Raw genomic sequence first — 23,211 nt, 5'->3', positions numbered from 1 at the left:
TACTAAATGGGTGTGTCATAAACTTACCACCTGTGAGGCCAGACAATGTGCAATGGTCTTTGTTGATCATCAACCCCACTCAAAATGTCATACGGATTTTGTTGATTTTCCCCATGATGAGAGCTGGAATTATCTGACGAGTCACACGTTTTCAAGTATGGCTCCTGCGTCAACGAGCTCCCCAGGCTCTCTTGTTGTGCCGCATCACAAGGTCCAGACTCTGGCTCAACATGATCCAACACATTCTCGCAACTTCCCTGCTCCTGCCTGGAAGGAAGGGCCGTGGATGGAGCGGCACCGCCGTTTCCTTTAAGGTTGAGCATCTTCTGTAAGTGGGCTGCTTTATGCTTGGGCACGAATCTGTTATGAAAAGGAAACGCAAGAGTCTTTCAGCGAAGATACTATTTAAAATGTACCCTTGACCTTCCTGTAAGGACGTGATGATGATGTCTAAAACTGAGAAAAAAATAAAGACATAACAAAAATTCCAGAAAAAGAGCAAAAAGTAGCAGCCATCAAGAGAAAGTTCAAAAGTTTGAAACTGGACCCGATTGTCTTTGAACAGTTTCCAAAGAATGTCAGTGGCTATAAAACTTGCAGTGCACACACAGAAAGTGAAACAGAGCAAAGGTTTCCAGTCTTCCTCACTCACATTCTGGAGCTCACTTCATGTTCCAGTCGCCACATGCCCCGGGGCTCACTTTCAATCTCAGTTCATTCTCTTATCAAAATGTTTGACACTTCCTGGGTTAACACCAGGCATTTCTGTATTCCTGCACACCTGCACACACTTTCGTCACATCGACCCTACTAATATTTTGTGAAGTATGTGTGAGATTACCGAAGGTAGAAGCATCTACATAAAATGAAATCAAGGAGTTCATCATTGTTTGGGGAGCAACCCAGTGGTGCTTAGAAAAGACAGGGTGGGAGACAGGTGTGAACCACCAGTTAACCTGGGGCGGGGGGACACAGTATGCAAAGAACAGACACAAGCTTTTCAACCCGGGAACTAGAGATCAGTTCTGACTTAGGACTTAGCAGAGCCTGAGTCTTAGTGGAGGATTTAGAGAGGCAGAGAGGTAGGGTTCTGGATTGAGGAACAGCACGACCAGAAGGAAGGGGTGTGAAAGAACATGAACCCCACAGGGAATGATATGCAGCCCAAAGAGGCTTGGCCAGGCCCTGGGGTCCGAGGTCTAGAGGGGCGACTGGGCCAGATACAAGGGCTTTCTGAGTCCCTGGCCCATCCAGAGACTCGCTCCCTCCCCTGAATTGCTGAATGAGTGAAGAAATGGAGAGTACATACGTTTAAGAGGTAGGTGAGGATTAGGAACCAGGGAAGGGGAGCAATAGGAGTAACTGGAAGAGTAGGAAGTAAATCTGAGATGTAATATCTCACAATTGAAGTGAATTAAGAGCCCCAAAAGAATGTGTAAAAAGGTGTAAAACATTACAGAGGTGCCATAGCACCAGAAACTAGGAGTTTTGGGCCTTGATACGTAGAGGATCAGTGCCTACTCCAAGGGCAGTTCCGCTGGAGGGAGCAGGCAGAAGCCGGACTGAAGGTTAGGGTATGTGCACACGAGGGGGCGGGCACAGAAAGAGAGGGCAAGAGGACAGCAAGGAAGGCAAGGTGAGTTCCTCTTAATAGGGCACGTGTGCACAGGGTAGTACTGGGGCTCCCTTTCAGACACCTGCTAGGGACGGGAGCAGGATGAAAAAGGGTTTCAGGTGGGAGGTGTGGCATCTAAGGTGTGACACCAAAGCATTAGGAGAGGTCATCTTTCAAGAGAGGCGGGCAGAGGTGGAGATGGAGTTTAAGAAGTGAGCTGAGCCTGGCTGGTGTGGCTCAGTGGTTGAGCATCAACCCATGAACCAAGAGGTCACTGGTTCAATTCCTAGTCAGGGCACATGTCCAGGTTCTGGGCTTGATCCTCAGTAGGTAGTCAATCAATGTTTCTCTCGCATCAGTATTTTTCTCTCTCTATCCCTCTCCCTTCCTCTCTCTCTCTCTCTAAAAAAATCAGTAAAGACATATGTTTTAAAAAAGAAAGCTGAGAGATCAGAACCTTCTCTTTGGAGAGGAGTGGAAGGGAAGAGGGCGTTCACTAGTTCTCAAAGTGGTGCCCGATGAGCAACACTAAGGAGTGGTGGTGGTGGTGGGGCGGGGGTGGGGGCTGAGTGCTGTCTGGCTGTCATGTGCTGTGTATATTCCAGAATCAAAAAGCTTACTTGGAGGAGAGGGGTTTCTGTGCTTGTTTCACAGAAGCCTTTTGAGACCTGAATATATAAGGAGCCCCTTCCACCAAGACATAAGTAGACAAAGAATGGCGCTAACCCTCTTGGTATGCCCTAATAAAGTAAATTAATTCTTGATTTACAATGGAAAGAAACTTGGGCATATGCAGATTACAATTTCAGATCTCACAGGTCCAAAATATGTAAGGGAACTAACCAATTTTCTTCTGATACAAATTCAAAATACTGAGGAAATGCTAAAGAATTAAAAATCAATTGTTCATTGATCAACACAAAAATTTAAAAAAGAGTAGAACAATATCTTCAACTTCTCCTAAACAAGTGGAACAAACAGTAAGAGAAGGAACATCTGTACACATCAGCAAAACAACAATAAAGCAAGTGAGGGGACCTGCTTCTTTCAGTCAGATAAGGAAAGCCAGGGAAGCTTACAAAAGATTTTAACAGAATCACAAGCTCAGCGCATGAAGAAGTCACAATTTAGGAGAAAAAAAATTGATAAGCATTAAAACAACATATCTTCCTTTTAGAAAACAGTATCATGACCCAGCTCACTCATAAAATCCATTTACAGGGTCCAGCATGTAAGCAAAATTGCAAATTAAAAGAGACCGGAGGTTGGCTAAAGGGTGGTAAACAAGGGGAATTGGTAACTGACAGGGAATTTAGCTGTGGGCAAGGTGCTAGGCCTGCTTTTAGTCAACACGTTTCCTAAACATTCTCAAGGATGAACAGAAACCCATGCTCACACAGGCTGTGATGACTGACTTGATAGATGGTGGTGAATGAGGGCCCAGAACGATGCTGAATATAAATATGAGCAGTAACACAAAACTCCACTTCCCCGTGTGATGAAATTGCCAAAATAAAAGTCAACCTGAATGCAAACAGAGCACATGGCAAGCACCATGGTGACGGCCTGGGGCCGACAGGGCGAGCCTGTGCTGATCAGACCAGGAAACTGATACGCCGCTTAGTTACAGATCACAGTGAACAGGGAGGGAAGACACCACGTCTGAGGGGACAGAACGCTGTGCGGATGCGGGTTTCGTCTGGGCCACCTGATAACTGTATATATTTGAAAATTAGAGAGTTCTTCGAAGAGCAATAATAATGATTAAGGCAATGGAAGAATTGATTTATGAGGATAGATTAAAGGAGCTAAATATGAATAGCTTGGCTAAGTGACGACTAGAGGGGTACATAATAGGAGTCTCTAAGGAAAGAGAATAATTATTTAGCCTGCTACAAGGGGGTACAACTAGGAGTAATGAGATGAAATTAAGAATAGGAAAATTTAAGCTGAATTTCAAGAAAACCCCCCTGACGGTATAATTTATTAGCTCATGGAATAAATTCCCTATGGAAATGCTATAGCTAGGGAAAATAATAGGACTGGACAAAATACCAATAAATAATATAGATAATAATCCATTATTTGAAAGAAGGTGGTTACATGCTATGCGTTCCTTGTGTATAATATCTTCTCATATTTTTAATAGTCTATTTATATATAGTAATTGTTACCCAGAGGAGTATTTAGTCAATGAGCTAAATCTAAGAAGAAATATGTCCTTTAGTGAGGGGAGTTGAAATCACCTTAGTTGCCATATTTCAGCAGTAGTCAGCTGAAATAAGTTTTTACTCCTTTGTTTCAACCGAATTGATCTTGAAGTAGCTGGACAAATGTATTCATTTTCCAGAAAACAGAACACAACAAAATAAAACAACCCTCATCTACCACCCCACACAGAGTCCATTGCTTCTGGGTGCCACGAAACTCTTATTTTCATAGACGTGTTTCATATAAATTTATTGCCATAATAGAAATAAAAAAAACTTTATCCCAGCTTTTCTAAACGTAGCTCTATGGTCAATTACTTCACATCAATACCCAGATCAAATAGGCATAATACTAACAAGCGGTTTGCTTCATAATAGTCACCACACTAATTAACCCATCCAGAACATTCTTAATCAGGTGCTATTTGTAATGTACAGTTAAGAGGAGCTTGGCAATAAATGGTGCCAGGCTAAAAAAAAAAAAAAAAAAAAAAAGAAAATAACACCTTCCTGTGGGCAGGGGGTTGGGGGAGAAGCTTTTCTACAAAACTGGGCAGAGTGTCTGTCAGGGTTAACCCAATGACGGGACTATGCAAACAGGCACCAGCCTGAAAACTCCTCTCTCCTGCTCTGCTCCAACTCAGATGCAGGTGCTGATGAGAAGAGGAAGAGCCCATGCATGAGTGAGAGAGTCAGACGAACACCACAGAGCTGCCTTTTAGCGCATATGCTGTTCACTATTTAACAATCCCCCATTTTTCCTTCAAGAAATGCTACTGCTCACAGAACATCTTTGAACCTGTTTTTACTTTCAGAAATATCCTGATTACTATAATAATCACTTCTAATCTGTTATTAGCCATGGGACCCCACCTGCAACATTTTTCCAGCCAATAGTCAATCTGTGCAACAGCAGTAGTCTACCTACTGTGCAACCTCTTCTATCAAATGCCCGTCTTCCTCTCACCTCTGCCCCCTGACATGGCTCCAGAGCCATTGCCACAAAAAGATTGAGTTGGACAATCTTTAAAGACACAGCTGGAGTGAGTACTATCTAGACCTACATTTGATTGCTTCCCGAACCCCTACGTCTAAACAAACACAGCTAGAGCTGAGTCTATAGGAACGGCCAAAGGCCTCATTCAGATTAGTCAAGGGAAGACTAGATTTGAGAGAAGCATTAAAGGCTGTCATGATTAATGGAAAACACAGGGAATGTTCCAAGCATCTTAGTTATTTCTGCTGAAGTTTAGAAGCTACAGTCTGTGTAGTTGACTAACAGAGGTAGTCAAGAGGAAGGTGTTAAGACAAAGTAAGGCAATTTAGGATGTTAATATTGATTCATCTGTTGTTGAAGAGAATGTCATGGCTGAAATGTATGTCATGGTGTTATACGCTGCCTACAAATGTCTTTTTGAGAGATTTCAATAAAAAGAATACAGTGAGTTCAACCTATAGAATCTTTGAAATAATACTAACAGATAGAGTCCTCAAGACAGAGATTATGAATAGCCTTGCTTCTCAGACCAGATTTGGAAGACAACGCAGGGGGAAAAAGATGCACAGAGGGTGTAATTGACTAAAGGTTACTCCAAACTGGAGCCAGTGAAGAAAGAGGATGGCATTAGCAACGAGGTGAAGGAAAGCAGCCTGCATGTGGGTCAGGCAAGGAGAGGAAGCTGACCAAGCTCAGCCTACAGCTCAGGCTTGGGGAGGGAGCACAGTATGGCTTCTGCGTTGTATCCTTTAGGCAGGGGTTTTACAAGCTGTGTTTTGTAGAGTGCTACTTCCACGGGGCATGTGTAGGTGTTGTGCTAGAGAAGGTTATGTGAGAAAACAAGTTTGGAAAATGCTGGGTTAAACAAAGTCAAACACTTCTTCACTGTAGAACTTCCCAGAGCACATGCTAATGTGCACTATGTTCACTCATTCATTCCTTGGCTCATTTAATAACTACTCATTGAGTATGTTTTATGTGATGGGAACATTGTGGCTGGTCCCAAACTTGACACCTAATGGAAGAAGTAACCCCCCACTCCCACCCCAGCTGACTCAAGGAGGCACCTTAAGAATGAATATTCAACAAAGGATAGTCTGGGAAACATTAGAAACAATGTTTGAGACGCTGGGAGGTATGCAGCCACAGCCAGTCTGAAAAGCAGGGGAGCCAAATGAGTGGAGGCATATTTTACATTTCAGGGATCGCAGAAGGAATGGGAAAGCGCATTCACATGAGAAAATGATGAAAGCCCAACCAAAGGCCATCCACCAAGGCCACACATCAGTAGACCAAAGGAAGTTTGAAAAAAATCAGGAGAACCTGTAAAAAAAAAAAATGACAGAAGACTGTATGGTTCAAGGCTAATATGGATGACAGCAGAAAAAAATATCATTCTCTTTTATCACAGCGATTTCTGTGAATTCCTGGATAGAAACCATATTGAGAATTGAAGAGAAAGGAAATGGGAATCAAAGATAAGTAACTTTTCCAAAACCAACTGGGAAGACACATCCCGGCAATTCAGTGATCTAAGTTCTTGGGTGATTTATAACCAAAACTATTCATTGTTTCCAAACAATGTGTTGGAAATTAATTATAAAATTAACATTTTTAGAATTTAGCCACATAAGCAAATATCCAAGATAATTAAAAAATCATGCTAGCCCACATGTGTCCAATATATCACTTATATGGTAAGCAGATTTATATAAACCTATAAAGTTTGAAAGTAAAAATCTTGATCTAGTGTTCTCATGTGGACACATACACCCCCTATACCTCTTGCCACACTATCTTTACTAAATAAAGGAATCACAAGCAAAAAAACAAAGCCAAACAAAACACCCCACACACATCGTAATTAAAACTAGATGTTTGGAGATCACAACATTAAACAGGAAGATGTGTTCTTGGTGGTTGGTTGTAGGATGGCTGCTCTTCTTTCCTGGGGATGGCTAAAAGCTAATGCTCCTAAAATAGAGGGCACATGTCTACGAAGGCTGTTTCAATAAGAAACTCCTGGCAGGACATTCTTTGAACAAACTCGAATCACAGATGAGCCCATCGCAATCCACAAGCACACAGCACAAAAGCTTTGGGAGAACGGCCATCCAGCACCACGTGGCTGGTCAGGCCACGTCGTTTCCACGTTCAGCATTTGGTGCCTGACCAACTTTCTTCTCCCATGGTGCAAACTTGAGAAGCCAACGTTAAATAACGATGCGGTCTGTGAGGGGATACTGGGCACGACAGTCTTGCTTGGACTAATAAGAATCTGTTTTGTGACAAGATGGCAAAGTAGGACCCACCGAAACTTGCCGCAGTTAAAGTTAACAAGCAAATGCGATGCAGTTGCCTGAGAAAGGCATGCCCAAACTAAACGCAACTTGGTGGGCACCAGGCTGCCTCCTTAGCCACATCTGGCCCCAGAGGTGACATGTTCGGTGAAGACAGCATCTTCGCTAAAGGCTGCCCTCAAGGGGAGCTTCAGCCTCCTGCCTAAGGTCCAACGTTTTCTGATTTCCGTCCTTTAAATACCTGGGATGCAGGGCTGTCACAGGAAAAGATGGTTTCTCTGAGCCTGTTCCTTTCATGAGCCAATTCTTTATTTTTACTTCCCAGCATCATTTCTAAAAATCATTTGTGAAAATCAAACACTTTCCATTGACCTAATTTATACCATTTGTTGGCTTGGCCTCTTCTGACAACAGTTATTGTGATTAGTACTATTTAACGAAGATAAGTAAGCCTCAATTCCCCATGCTCTCTTGATTTCAAAGGGCTGTAGATTGTATACATTGCTAATTTAACTGCAAACTAATATGAGCAGTTTGTCTTGTGCAATTTTGTAAAATCCCTTTAAAAACCTTTAACGTACTCCTCCCAACACAAAATTTAAGGTCCTTATAAATGTATGAGAATGAGAAAACCTACCTTGCATGTTGATAGAAATAATTTTTATCACATTCAGAGCTGTTCTTGTGAACATACATATGCTTATTGTTCATGCGCTCCCCTCCTCCCAAAACAGAGCACTCTCAGAACAGCAACAAACCCTCTAGTTTATACAAGGTTTACTACAGTAATTCAACACAGTAAGCAAAGTTGTAGGCTAAACTGCAAAGCAGAAATCTTAATTTTCCTACCTCCACTTTAAGCATTCTCCACCCAATGGTGGTATGGTGGTTAATTCCCTAAGATTCTTATATTATTTTCTGATTCCCCACTCTCTGCCCACCCCCACCCCCAGCAAGCATCTCCTTGCATCCTAAATTGCAACTAAGCCCTGCTGTGCATCCAGCCCTGACCATGCCCTGCTCTCCATTGCTGGTCTTGCTGGGAACTAATCTTCAGTTCCCACAATGTATCAATCACCCTCCATGCTCAATGTGTTACGCCCTTCCAAAGGGGCAATACCTAGTTCAAGGGAATTGATCACAATGGAGGAATTGCAGGTACCACAGGAAGCTTATGAGGAAGATTATTTTGGGAGAACCAGTGGAGAGAAATCTCTGGGAAGCACCGTGAGCAAATCCACTCAAAGGAGAGGGCAGGTTGAAGCGGGGAGGGCCCAGGCTGCATCAATACCTGGGATAGCACTGGCACCTCTTGTGTTTGGGGAGTTATTCAAATCACTCACTTTCTCTGAACTTCAGTTTCCTAATCTATAAAATGGGGCGCTATCTGTTTCTGCAAATTTATTGAGAGGATTAAAAGAGAGAACATGTGTTGGAGATGACATGTAAAGTAGTCGAGTAAATCGAAGTAAACTTGCCATTCCCTTGCTCCTGCATGTGATATCCATACTTATGGAGTTCTTCCTAATGCCATAACTGGGCATTTTCAAGATGGTCAGTGCATGAGTCACTGGGTTAAGTCAGTAACAAATATTCATTCAACAAATAGTTAAGCTCCTTCTATCTGCAAGAGCTTATGTCTGCATTTACAATGCTTTCAGTGAGCACATAGTAACATTTCACACTGACTTATTTTGGCCTCGTAGCCCCTCAAATTGTAAAGTATCCACATCACCTTTAAAACAAACTGTGTTTACTGATGCCATTACTAAAATGATCTAATTTTAAAATTCAAACTTAATGCCTTGCTCGGCACTTGTTTCCTTAATAGCTCAGAAGCAAAGCTTTAGAACTTGCTACCCACTTACCTCACTTAACTTATTGATAGTAAATAAAAAAGGAAAACGTTCCCCGATGTGGATGTGAAGAAATCTCTTCCAAGGAAGAGGAAGTAGCTGTTTCACATGCACACACTCAGCAAGCTGCTGTGTAGGCATTTACCTTGTTGGCAAGTAAACGTTCTCACTACCCTGGGAATCCCAGATCTGCTGCAGCACCAACAAAGCAGAAATAAGCTCTAATCATGTGTTCTGTTCCTTGATATTTTGTTTGAAAGCCAGTAGTTGGAGAATTTTGAAAGCACAATGGGACAATTGGCTGGCACTAAAGAAAGGATCACTTCCTTCTGTCCAAACAAATACAAGCATTCCCCTGTGACAGTGTTCCCAATGGGATAATGTCCTTTAGAACATGACATCATTGTGCTTGCACTGGGTTCCCTCAAAATTCCTATGTTGAAGCCTTAACCCCTATTATCTGGAGATAGACAGGGGCTTTAGGAGGTAACCAGGGTTAAATGAGGTCATAAGGATTGGGCCCTAATCTCACAGGACTGTGACCTTATAAGAGGAGTAAGAGATCCCTCCTGTTCACTCTCCTTCCCTATCACCATTCCCACCACCACAGGTGAGGATGCAGCCAAAAGGTAGCCATCTGCAAGCTAGGAAGAGAACCCTACTCGGAACCAACCCACTGGCACCCTCATCTCAGACTTCCAGGCTCTAGAACTGTGACAAAATATCTTTCTGTTGTGTAAACGACCCAGTCTATGGTGTGACTAATGCCACAGCAGCATGAGATGACTAACACGACTGGAGACTGTTATGGAGAAAGCAGAAAGGGTCAACATTGTGTCAGGAAAACCATGGAGTAGGAGGTCCTGTATTTATGTTGACAGACACTGACAAGAGACTATTATAAAAGAAGAGAGAGCTGACTATCAAATGTGATAAGAAAATGTAGATGATAAAAAGGAGACACTATTTGAGAATTTTCTTGTGAAGCAAAATGTTACTTCTTTAAATTAAATATAAAGTTTCACAATAGATAACTGAGTTTTAGAAACAGAATTTCTCTGAACATTATGCTTGGTTGTGAATAAAGTCATTAATCTCTCCAAACCTGGGTTTTCTCATCTGTTCAATGAGAATGAGGCATTTCCTAGACTTCTCCAATTCCTAAGATTAACATATCTATTAAAATTTCCTGATTATTTTACAACTAGAGGCCCAGTGCATGAAATTCATGCACAAGGCGGGGGGGAGTCCCCTCAGTCCAGCCTGCACCCTCTCCAATCCAGGAATACCCTCTCACAATCTGGGGCTGCTGGCTCCTAACTGCTCACCTGTCTGCCTGCCTGATTGCCCCTAACTGCCGCCCCCACCAGCCTGATCACCCTTAACCACCTCTGCCTGCCAGCCTGATTGCCCCTACCTGCCCACCCCCCCCTTACTGGCCTGATCTCCCCTAACTGCCCCCCCCCCATCGGCCTGGTCACCCCTTACTGCACCCCTGATGGCTGGTCGTCCCTTACTTCCCCCGCCTGCCAGCCTGGTTGCTCCTAACTGCCCCCCTGCCTGCCTGGTTGCCCTTCACTGCCCCCTCTGCCAGCCTGGTTGCCCCCAACTATGCCCCCCGCTGGCCTGGACACCCCACACAGCCTGCTATTTGGTCATCCCTCTGGTTGTTTCGGTCGTGATGGCCCTGGCTTTTTATATATTAGGATTATTATTAAGGGGCTATCAGGGGTGGGCAAACTTTTTGACTCGAGGGCCACAATGGGTTCTTAAATTGGACCGGAGGGCCGGAACAAAAGCATGGATGGAGTGTTTGTGTGAACTAATATAAATTCAAAGTAAATATCATTACATAAAAGGGTACAGTCTTTTTTTTCAATAGTTTTATTCATTTCAAACGGGCCGGATCCAGCCCGTGGGCCGTAGTTTGCCCACGGCTGGGCTAAATGGCACACTGGGTCAAGCAGCGCTCTCAGGATATTGTTTGTTTTCAAATTCAGGGCCTATCACTTATTAGTTGACTTGGAGAAAAGGTGCTTTTGTCTAAGTATCAGTTACCTCATCTGGAAAATGGAGATAATACTAAAGCTGCCTTGCAGAATTATGTTTTCCCATGCTGCTAGGAAAATGGCAAGAACTCAGTAAACACAGTTATTTTTTATTGTTGATGACAATGGTGAAGATCCTCATCATTATGTTGTCATTGTTACTGAAGAGAGAACTCAACATTCTAAACACTTTGGTCTCTGACCGCGCTGGCCTTTCCACAGTTAAGCCTACTTTATGAACCACAGACCCATGCCTTCTCAAAGATGTATTTTTCTTAACTCTTACAAATTATACTTTAGCCATCCTTATTAATTAATTAATTTGTTTATTTTTGGGGGTGTTACATACAAAGAAATTTCTCAAAACCCTGCTCCAATCCCTCTGGTCCTCTGTATTCACACTGGGCCATCTTGAACTTTCAGATTAAAGGCAGGTATTTTAATATGTTACCGTATTTTCATTTGTATACCAATCAAAGATTTGTACTCATGCTTAGAGGCACATTAATTACAAAAAGGTCCAATGTTATGAATAGAAAAAAAAAATCCTCCCTTTCTATTTTGCTTGTTTCCTGTGGTACTTTTTTCTACCTTTCACTTTTCCTCGTGTTTCCTTTTACTCCTTCATTTTTTTTTTCTTCTAACTGAGCGGTTCCATCCTTTCCCTTCTTAAAACTGCATTAACCAAGAAAGTAAAACCAGGAAATTTAAAACATCAGTTTCCAGGTCTCTGAAGCATGAACAGATGGGCATCAAAAATCCAGTCCTTTTATTTTCTTTTTCATTTGCCCATCCACAACCTGAATAAATCAAAATTACCAGCAAATATAACTTCGAACACAACCCTCTCTTCTTCATTCCCACATGAAATGCTACAGCACTAAGTATTGATTCACTTCAAGTTATGATTTTGATTGCTGTCTAATTTTTAAGCCACAGAAATGAGCTTTCTTCCAAACTAATGTTACAACATACAATTTTGCTAATTTTACATTTGAAACAAAGCCTTTATTTGTACCAAGTGAGTGTAGAAACACTAGTGCTTCAGGTGTTTACAGTTTCCAGAGTTTCTACGTGTGGGGAAAGGAGAGTGAAAAGTTAACAGGTGGGTGGATTGTTGGGCTATTACTGGAATGTACTCAAGGCTTTGAAGGTCAAGAAAGGCCTGAATTACTTGGCCAAAATCTGAGTGAAAAAGGTTCAGAGGGAAAAACACTCATTCACCATTGAAGAAACCTGCAGTGCCTACCATGTGCCAGGCAAACAGATGCCCTGATGAGACTCACAACTTGGTGGATGCTGGATCAGGAAGAACTGGGTATCATGACTATGAAAGCCCAGGCCTGGAGAGCCTCAAGGAAGGCTCCCTAGAGAAGGTGACCTTTCACCTGGGACCTCAGTGTTGATTTGGAGTCATCCAGGTGTGGGAGTGACAGGTGGGCATCTGCAAAGGACCTGCAGAGAAAACATGGCCCAGGGGAAAATGTAAAATAGGGCCAGAGCCTTAAGGAGGTGTGGATAGGAGTGAAGGGGATGGGGGCTGGTAAAAAATAAGGCCTAAGAAATAACCAGGGGAGGCCTTTCTGCCCTTCATAACATAAGTGAAGGTTTGGAGCCATTTGCGAAGTTTCCAGTCAGACTGGGTGCGAATAGAACACTGACTGTGGTGTGAAGAAAGGATTGGGGGAAACGTGGTGGCGGAAGGGCCAATTTTCAATCTCCCATGCCTTCTGCCTCTCCACTAAAACAATGGCGTGGGAATTTTTAATAAGGCGTGGCCTTTCAAGGATGAAGATAAAAACTGAGAAAGATGATAACAGAAAAGAAATGTCAGCTGAATTTCAGGGGACAGGAAGCAGATGGACATGTTTTTGAGCAGAGAGAAGGGGGTGCGTGTCTATAAGCACAGGTGACTTTGCCTGTGCATCTGGGTTAGCCAAGAAGCAGCAGCTCATTTGCTCTAGAGAAACTCCAAAAGGCTCAGGAATTGGACACACCAGGTGCCTCTGGAGATGCACTTGCAGAGCAGAACTGAAAACAGAACTGGTAGCAATTCTCCACCAAGTGACCTCAAACCTTCCGATAACCTCCCCAAGTCCATGCAGCCAGGCAACTCCCTCCCCTCTCCGCCTATCTCCAACCTCAACGCCAGACAGGTGGCTTCTTCACGAGAGGGCTGACCTTCAGAGACCAGGCAAGGCTGAAGGAGAGGTGAGGGAAACTGAGTGCACGTGAGCCCATTCATCAGCGAGGCCTCTTGGCTCCCTTCCCCAGGTGGCTGCCAGACGGCTGGGGGTTCCCCTTCAGGAGATGAGGGGAGCCTCTCCGGAAACCAACTGGACTGACCTAGTGACCCCAAGACAAGATAATGAAGCCCTGTTTGCTTACTGTCCTACGAGAAAGGTCACTAGTCAGCAAGCCCTGTTTCTAAAGTTCTAATCATCTCACACAAAAATCGTCAGGAGCCAGGTCATCAGACATTTGAGGAAGACTTTTAACACAAAATAAATATGACAAAGCAAACAAGCATCAAAAAGGAATTTGGAAGCAACTGAGACAACAGGGAGAGTAGAAAAGTTCTTTTTAAACATCCCATAATAGCCATACTGATAAAACAAAATGTTGGGTCCATGGTGGGGAAAATAGGATACAATAAGAAAAGACATTAAAGAACCAAAAGAAGAGTGCTTGCAAAGAAAAATATTGTAACTTTAAAAAAAATCAATAGAAGAGTTGGGAGATAAAGTTCAGAAAACCTTATTAAAAGAAGAACAAAAATAGAAATACACAGAAAAAAGGAAGAGAAGAGAACAAACTTTGGTTTGTTCAACCTAAGGCTCGATAGTGACTAACAGGAATTGGAGAAAGTGAATCCTGAGAGAATCATGGGGGAGAAAATAAAAGAAATATAAGAAAATTCTTTGTACTGAAGGAAATAAGTGCCCAGCATAAAAATGGAACAAAAATCCAATCCGAGTGGCATCACTTTAGAATCTCAGAACCAGTAGAAAAGAAGATGTGAAACCCTTTGGGAGAGCAACATAGGGAGTCACGTGCAAGGGATCAGAAAAGGACTGGAATCAGACTTCTCAACAGAAGTTCAAAAGTAGAAAACAATGGAACATTGCCTCAAACTTGTGAGGAACATGATTTACAAAGAGAGTTCAAAACTCAGTCAAATATCAATTAAATGTGAGAGAGGATAATGTTTTCAGACATGCAAGGTCTTAAGGAATTTTAGCTCCCATACACATATCTTGAGGTATGCACCCCACTAACATGAGAAAGTAATACAAAAAGAGAAGGACTTGGAATTCAGGAAAGAGTTGACTCCAGGGCCCAGAAAGCAACCAAAACAAACAGAAGCAAGATAATCAAGGCCTCCAGGATGGAAGCGTCTAAGAAAATAATGGAAATGACACATTTCCTGAAATGGCTAACCATATAAAAATGATGACATTGGGGAATGAACCTGTGATAGTATTAACGAAACCGAGCAAATAAAACTCGGGCAATAATTAGCTCCAAGAAAAAGTGAAGCGTTGTTCAGGGAAGGAAACCGAATACAATGCTGCTCAACAGGGACCAGTTTTTACGTCGCAACAATGCTAGAAACACAGAATATTTAATTAACTCAAAGTGGAGACGCAGACATAATGGAAGGATAGGGTGAGGGAGAGAGTGTGTGTGCGTGTGCATGTATGCAAGCTCATATTGTAAGAAAGCCAACTAAATCATTGTTTCTACTGGTACGGAGTCAATCGATAAAGAACATTTCATGTTAAAAATCTAGAAATAGCAAAAACAATTAAAAGTCTTGTTAGTCCTGTGGTACTGGAGAGGGAACTTAAGGTTTAGTAGGACTGGAGAAAGGGTTTTTCCTTTGTATTACAGACCTTTTTTTGTACTTTCTGACCCTTTAAAACTAATTATATGTATAACCTTGAGAATTCTTTTTTCTTTTTCTTTTTACAATCTCTGGAAATTTCTTGCCCAAATATCTTTGAATATTGCCTCTAATATTTTTCTCTAATTTTTCCTTCTGGAACTCCTATTAGACATGTGTTTTATGTTGTTATTTATTTCTTAAGATCTAGCTTCCAGGTCACTAATTCTCTCTTCACACATGTCTAATACTTAACATATACACTGAGTTAATTGTTATTTAAATATCTTTTTCTTGATTTTTAGAGAGAGGGGATGGGAAAGGGAGAGAGAGAGTAGAAACATCCATGTGAGAGTGAATCATACATTGGCTGCCTCCTGCACACCCCCTATTGGGGGTGTAGTGCACAACCTGGGCATGTGCCCTGACTGGGAACCAGCAACTTTTCAGTACATGAGAGGACGCCTAAACAATTGAGAAACACTGGCCAAGGCTCCACTGAGTGAATTTCAGTGAATATGTAAAAATTCTACTTAGTCCTTTAAAAAATATGCATAATTTTATAGCATTTTTATTTCTCATGTTTTCAATTTATTTTTATGCTTCTTATTTAAAAAAAAACTACTTTATGCTCCCTATCCAGAAGTTTTAGTATCTAAAGTTCTTAAAGGTCTAGTCCTACAATAAATTTTTAGAGCCAATTTCTGACTTTTTAAACTGGAACAGGTACTAGACAGGAAGCATCAGAAGACAAGATTTTGAGGAGAGGAGGAGTGATGGTTAGTTCACAGGTAGGCATTGATCAGTATGCCTGGGGAGAGCTACAGATTCACCAAAGTGAGGCAATAGAAAGGTTTGCACCTAAGTTATATTCTTCCTTTAAAAAAAAAAATCTCACCAGCTTCCTAAATTCCAGATATTTACTGAAACTATTTGATATAGAATGCCCACTCAAACTCAAATCTTTGCTGTTTTAGGAAAAATAATTTTTTTAAAAAAACAACATTTTAGTGTATGATGGGTTTACCTCTTATAAGCTTTTTAAGGAAATGTATGTTGGTTGTATAAAGATCACACCAACCTAAGTTCAGCTTTTAGGATATGCTGGTCGTATTTGTGAGGGTCAACATTACTTGCCGAGGAGTTGTTGTTGTTGTTTTTAATATTTTCCACCTTGAAATATCTTTTCTTTGAATAGTGGGTTCATGAATATGGGCAAATATTTTCAGTAGGGACTTATATATCTACTCACAGTTTGTAGCAATATTTTTGTGGATCATAATCACAGAGATGTACAAGTAGCTCTTTAAATACTAAGTGAGATATAAGTGGAAACTGTATACCTTTAACCACATAGTACATGTCTTAGGGAAAGTATCTATTCAATGGAGTTCTCATACAAAAACAAAAAATTCTTGTAAATCTTTAAAATGTAATTATTCCATAATTGAAACCGCATCTTGCTGGCATGGGCTATTCTAAAGTATAGCATAGGCCACCGGAACTGTCAATACATGCCCTCTTTATACACATTTAACACACAGCGATATAAGGCAGGGCAATACTGACTTCTAAGAGTGTCAAAAGCCAGGTTACTCGAGAACTGAAGACTAGTTTGGGAGTACAGATTGCAAATGGTCGGACGGCCCTGCAGCAACCTGCCGAAGGCCATTTCAAACCAGTCCACGTGTAGATGTTATCCAACAGAGAACTACAGGCAACAAGGCAACGAGACACCAAAGTCTTACTGTATTTTCTTTGTTAAACCAGAAATAACATTTCAATTTTATAGAACTGGAGGTAGAACAAATCTTATACTCTACTTCCCTGAAGCAAATAAGTGAGCAAAATCCACTCTATTTGCCTCCCAGGTTTCTGGTCCACATTAGATGCTCACTGTGTACTTGCTGAAGGAAGGCATGCCCTGGGATGAGGAAGTGGGAAGGGCTATGCATATGCTATTCCATACTCCTCTGGGTCCTCATTGTCTCTGTACACTGATGTGTGGTTTGGGAGTTGGAGTATGTTTTATTTAGGGGGTTTGCATATGTGAAGTAGAAAGAGGTAAGGCTGGTTGAAGGGTAATTATTTCTTGATGGAAGAATATAAAAAGTATAAACAGCTCAGCTATTGCTTACGCAAACTCAGCTCTTCAGTGCTGATCTACAATGCAAATACTATACAATATAAGGTTTCATTAAAGAGTGACTGTCACATCAACAGGAAAGAGAATGAAGGCATGCTATGTGGTAGTATTAGTTATATTGAATTTGTTGTCACCAAGATCAACAAAATACTGCTTTGGAAGACTACACACTGTGACATAGAAATAGCTTTGCATTACAGAGCACTCCTTTGATATCATTATTTTTTTTCATATTACTGTAAGGGGGTTATACCTTTAGAAGTAATGAATGTCCATTCATTGTGGCTTGGGTCACTACTTAAAAAGTAATAAACTAATTAGAAAGCATCTTTAAAAATATCATCAATAATAACTGATGATTCATTTTGAGAGAAAAAAAAATTAGAAATTATCATGATATGTCCACAGCACAAAATAACTACGTCATATGATGAGAAATGGGACTCTTTCTATCATCCTTGCAATACAACTGAGGTACTGACACCAAGAATTATACCTACACATGCTACACAGAGGCCTGCTCGACACACCCCTGCAGGACTTGCTCAAGGGAGAACTCGTGCCTCGAGACTCTTATACTTCACTCTCTAGCAGCCTAAATGTGAGGAGGAAATTCCTCGGAGTAGATGGGCTCCATGGGACCCACTCATAGAGATTTGGGGTGGTTGCCAGAAGGGGAGACTGGCATTTCTTTCTCCAAACGGGATGAATGCCAAGCTGCCCAAACTCAAAAGCCTGCTCCTCCTGTTCCTAGAACAGAGCTCAGAAGTGTCCATGGGAGAACCTACAGCAAGCCCCTGAATACGGCACAGGTCCTGCTGACAGCCCATCTTCAAGATTCCCAGGTAGGAGGACAGTAAGAGGACAGGTAGGAGGATGACTGAGGTTGCCCACACGGTGGGGCAAGAAGAATGGCAGCCATGGAAACAGACTCCACTTTCACCATGGGGAAGGAACAGGATCCTGTTTTCTCCCCATGGTCCCTGTGGAGGGAAGTCATGCACTACTTCAAAAGGAATAGCGAAATAAGCCAGTCAGAGAAAGATAAGTATCACATGACTTCACTCATATATGGAATCTAATGACCAAAATAAACTGAGGAGAAAAAATAGATCCAGAGTCACAGAAGCATTGAACAGACTGTCGAACCTCAGAGGGCAGGGAAGGGTGAGTGGGAAAGATCAGCTAATGAACTGGCATGCATATGTATATATATAAAGAGCCAGGGGCCATTGCATCCGAAACAACTGAACGAAACAACTGAATGGATGACCGAACAGGCTGAGTGGGGCAACAAGGCCGGCAGGGGGGTTAGTGAGGGATGACCAAATGACTGAGCAGCAGGCTGCGTAGGGCGACCAGGCCAGCAGGGGGATTAGTGAGGGACGACCAAATGATGAGCAGCAGTCTGCATAAGGCAACTAGGCCGGCAGGGGGGCCAGTGAGGGGTGACTAGGCTGGCAGGTGGGGCAGTTAGGGGTGACCAGACTGGCAGAGGGGAGCAGTTGGGGGTGACAGGGGCAGTTGGGGGCAACCAGGCCAGCAGGGGGGGCATTAGGGGTGATCAGGTTGGCAGGCAGAGGTGGTTAAGGGTGATCAGGCTGGCAGGGGGGGCAGTTAGGGGCGATCAGGCAGGCAGGCAGGCAGGTGAGCAGTTAGGAGCCTAGATCGTGAGAAGGATTGTGAGAATCCTGGGGATTGAGCCTAAACTGGCAGTTGGACATCCCCGAGGGAGTCCCGAATTGGAGATGGTGCAGGCTGGGCGGAGGGAACGCCACCCCCCCCCCCTGGCCCCCCCCCCCCCCCCACCACACACACACAAATTTCATGTACTGGGCCTCTAGTATGCATATATGCATGGACACAGATAATGGGGTGGTGCAGGGCTGGGGTCAGTGGCAAGGGTGAGCTAGAAGGGGTCAATGGGGAAAAATGGGGACTTATATAATACTTTCAACAATAAAGGTTAAAAAAAAAAAGGAATACTCTCAAGAAAGCCACCTTAAGGGCAAGGGACACTCTCCTGGGTTAGAAGCTGAGAGAAGGAAGCCAGAGAGGGTTTCATCCCTGATAGAAAATACCTCCATGCATAAGGTCTGCACAGGAGTCTTAAGTCTCAAAAGAACACATCTTGCGCCACACAAAAGGGCTGGCATTTGACTATTTCCTAACAAAAGGCGTTTGACACCCTAGAGAAGCAGTTCCCAACCTGTGGGTCACGGCCCCTTTGGGGGTTGAACGACCCTTTCACAGGGGTCGCCTAAGACCATCCTGCAGATCAGATATTTACATTATGATTCATAACAGTAGCAAAATTACAGTTACGAAGTAGCAATGAAAATAATTTTTATGGTTGGGGGTCACCACAACATGAGGGGTCACGGCATTAGGAAGGTTGAGAACCACTGCCCTAGAGAGATCTTCAAACCACACCAGCTCCGTGACAAGCCTTCCTCTCTTTTCCTCCAGTCCCTCCTCTGGTCCAGATGCTGTGGCAGGCGCTGGGAGGGAGGGCAGGAGGCATGTAAGGACCTGTGTCCAACTGGTCTGCCCAACAGGCTGAGCTTGATGGATAGAATGGGGAAGCAGCTTTGTTTCCCCTCCCGCCACTGCCTTCAAACACAACCTGGAATCTCCTTCTTCTTCCTGTTGGTGACAACTTCGGCAGATACCCTGGCTTCCTGGCTTTTGATTATTTTCTTCTGGTACCGTTAGCATTCCTTTTTCTTCTCCCTCCCATAATCTAGGAATTGGAAAGGACTCTTTAAACATGGCACTAAAGGTAGAAACCACAAAAGTAAAGAACCAATTTGTCTGTGTAAAAATATTTTAGTAGATTAAAAGCTTCATAAATCAACTGAAAGGCAAGATACAAGGTGAAAGGAATCCTGGAAAAATGTATATATATATATATAGTGAAGAATTGATCAGTTGGCTCTGCCGCAATGTGAGCTAGGAGCTGTGTAACTTCAGGCAATTCATTTAACATCTCTGGGCTTCAGTTTCCTTGTCAGCAAAGGGGAATTAACATCATTAAACACATCAATGAGTTCTGAGGAGAATTACAGAACCTAATGTATGTAAGTACTTAGTACAGTGTCCAGCAAAGAGTCTGTGTCAAATACACATCAGGCTTTATCCTTACACCTTCATTGAATCTCCAAGTGGCTAGTTATGTGCAGTAAAACATCAATTTATAAGCCTTCTCCCTCTTTTTTTGGTGTGTGTGTGTGTGTGTGTGTGTGTGTGTGTGTTGGGGGGGGGGGTCTATTATTGCCATTCTTGTCCACAACAAGCATGCATTACTTTCGTTGGGAAACTATACAAACTATTTCAATTACAAAAAATAAGAATAAAGGCATTTGAAGAAGAAGAACTCTGCCGATGTTACTGAGTAGAGAAAGGCAACTGCATGTGCCTCAATGGGCTAGAGCCGACCATCCCGTGTATGCCTCTCAGTTACTGAGTAGGCAGAAGGGTTCTCTTCCCACATAGGCAAGAGGCGTCTGGTCACCCACTGATAGAAATAAATATCTGAGCATGAATTACGTTTCCAGTGATCAGGATATACACACAAGACATGCGAAAGGCATAAAAGCTTTAGAAACATGCCTAGAAACAGAGGCAAGCGTTTGGTCTCACAGCTTTCTGCCATGTCGTCTCCTCAGGTTTTACTTGGGTATCATATCACTTCATTTACTCTAATGAAAATTTACTCCCAGGACTCAGTTTCCTTTACTGGCATCGCCATTCATTCCAGGCACAACATTATAAAAACAGGGCGCATGGAAAGATACTGATGTCATTGTCAGATGAAGCAAAACCACATGAGAGGCAGTGGCTCTGGTGCTCATTTAGGTTGGATGGAAGTGAGAGGGAAGAAGGGCTGGGGTGGATGTGTCATAGCATTTGAAATGGCTGCCCTCCACAAACAAGCCCATTTACAAGAGAGGGGCATAGAAGGTAGAAGGGGGTTTCAGCTTTTAAAGTACATTCTTAAGTACACATTTTCTTCTAAACTTTAAAGCTGTGCTGAATCGCATTTGGATAGAGTTATAGCATTGCTTTAAACACACACGCGCGCAGACACACACACCATGGAGGTGATCCAGTGCCTCCTGCAGCACAGATGTGCACAAGAATGCTTAAGTGATTAAGATAGGGCTTTAAAGTTAGTTAATTAGAAACATCTCTCTTCCTATGATCAACAGTGATACTAGGCTCCGAGAGCTGATAGGTGGAAATGTAAATTTAAATTTAGATTTAAAATTTAAGACACACGGGCACCCTTTGGACCCACTCTTGTGTTTAACTGCCTTAGTGTGAGGGCCTTGAGTCTCTAAACCCTTCAATCAGGTCTAACGGTTTAAAAATTGGAATTCTGCTCATTTGACATTATTAAACTAGCTTTTATCCTTTCTTGGAAGTTTCACAGAATCGTTAAGTATGATATTTTAAAACCTGTCTTGACAGAAAGAAATCACTGTCATAACAAAATCCACACCACTCTGCTCTTATGATTGTCATGATCCTTTTTTCAAAAAGCCACGGTGCCACTGAGAGGGTAAAATACAGCAACCTATAGGAAACTGTTCAGCACAGTACGTGGCACAAGAGTTGCTTAGTGAAGTTTCTGTTTTGCAAAAATGAAGGTGATTGCTAAAGAAAGTGAACCTAGAGTTACAATAAGTATATGCTTATTTGTATGTTCCAATTTCATTTTCACAAGACTTACTAAATATCAAATTCTCAATCTGCATGTTATCCTGGAAAAACATTTCTGCCAGTGTGGATTTTAAGGTTACCGTGGCATGAAGGTTGGAAAAGTCAACTGAAGCTGCTTCTCACTGGCCTCACACCCTGGACCCAGGCCGTGCCCACAGAAAACAAGGTCACTCCCAGTCTCCCGGGATCATGTTGGCAGGGCCATGCCACCACAGATTAGCAGAACAATCCACCTTCGCTGGTTTACTAAGAATGGATCGATTTAGGTCATCTTCTACTGCAGCGGTTCTCAACCTGTGGATTTCGACCCCTTTGGCGGTTGAACAACCTTTTCACAGGGGTCGCCTAAGACCATCCTGCACATCAGATATTTACATTACGATTCATAATAGTAGCAAAATTACAGTTATGAAGTAACAACGAAAATAATTTTATGGTTGGTGCCGGGGTCCAACCCCAGCGGGTCCAGGGGTCCCCAAAGGTGTGGACGGAGTCGGCGAAGAAGGAATGACATGGAGGCAGCATTCAGTTGATCAGCAGCCTAGCCAGGATCTCTAGCCCGGATCTCCAGCCAAGTTCTGGTCTGGATCTCCAGAGAGGTTCTGCTCAGGTTCTCCAGTCAGGTTCAGTGTCCAGGTTCCAGTCAGGTTCTCCTGCCAATCTCTGTAGTCAGGTTCAGTCCAGGATCCCTTGCCATGTTCTCCCGCTAGGCTCTGTCTCTAGGCTCCGAGGCCAGTCCCTCTCCAGGATCCTCCGGCATGCTCTCGCCGGCGAAGTTCTTCTGTCTCTAGAGAACGTTCTGTGTAGGTTCTGTGCCTAGGCTCTGTCTCTCTTGGTCCTGTCTTCCAAGCCCTGTGTTCTGAGTTCTGTGTTCTGAGTTCTGAGTGTTTCTGTCTTGTTACAACTGTATTTATACCAGTTGATTCAATCCTATCAATCTCTATTACAAAGGTTAGGGCGTTTCTTATCTCCATTCCAGGGAGAAAAGATTATGTAGTTTAAGCATGATTGTTCGTAGTTAAAGGGATTAATTACCCGCCTGGCACTTAGTTGAGGGGTTTTATTCCCTCCCTAACTTCAGGGGAAAATCCCTACCTGGGGATTCAACCTTTCTTGGAGAGGTGACCTTGATTAAAACACAGCGCCAAGAAGGTGAGCAAACATATTAAGAACCATATGCCATATATGCCAGGTCCCTTGAAACAGCAAGGATGGACCGGCTCCCGGCAAATTCCCCCTTTTTTATTTTTTAAAAGCAAGCATTAAAAAGAAAAACCTGAAATGCTCTCTTATATCCATTTTAAGAGTAGGATTGGCGCTTTCCGCTATTACCTGAGTCCTGATCTATCACCCCAGGGAGAGCTTGCCAATCCTGCACTTTCCCAGGGTAGAAAGGCTGCAGTGGGGTTAAGGATAAGGCTCCTTGGG

At 42.8% G+C, this 23,211-nt stretch overlaps 1 protein-coding gene across 8 annotated transcripts in view; it reads right to left on the bottom strand.

Annotated features, from left to right (window-relative positions):
• Window positions 1-23,211, bottom strand: part of GTDC1 (glycosyltransferase like domain containing 1) — a 368,745-nt gene that overhangs the window by 61,223 nt on the left and 284,311 nt on the right. For all 8 annotated transcript variants that reach the window (XM_059704553.1, XM_059704559.1, XM_059704558.1 and 5 more), the window contains one exon: window positions 28-360. In XM_059704553.1, coding sequence (XP_059560536.1) covers window positions 28-360 — 333 coding nt within the window. The remainder of the gene's footprint in view (window positions 1-27; window positions 361-23,211) is intronic.

The sequence above is a fragment of the Myotis daubentonii genome, chromosome 7 (genome assembly GCF_963259705.1).
Source record: "Myotis daubentonii chromosome 7, mMyoDau2.1, whole genome shotgun sequence".
NCBI classification, from domain to species: domain Eukaryota; kingdom Metazoa; phylum Chordata; class Mammalia; order Chiroptera; family Vespertilionidae; genus Myotis; species Myotis daubentonii.
This window is presented reverse-complemented; position numbering and strand designations above follow the sequence as displayed.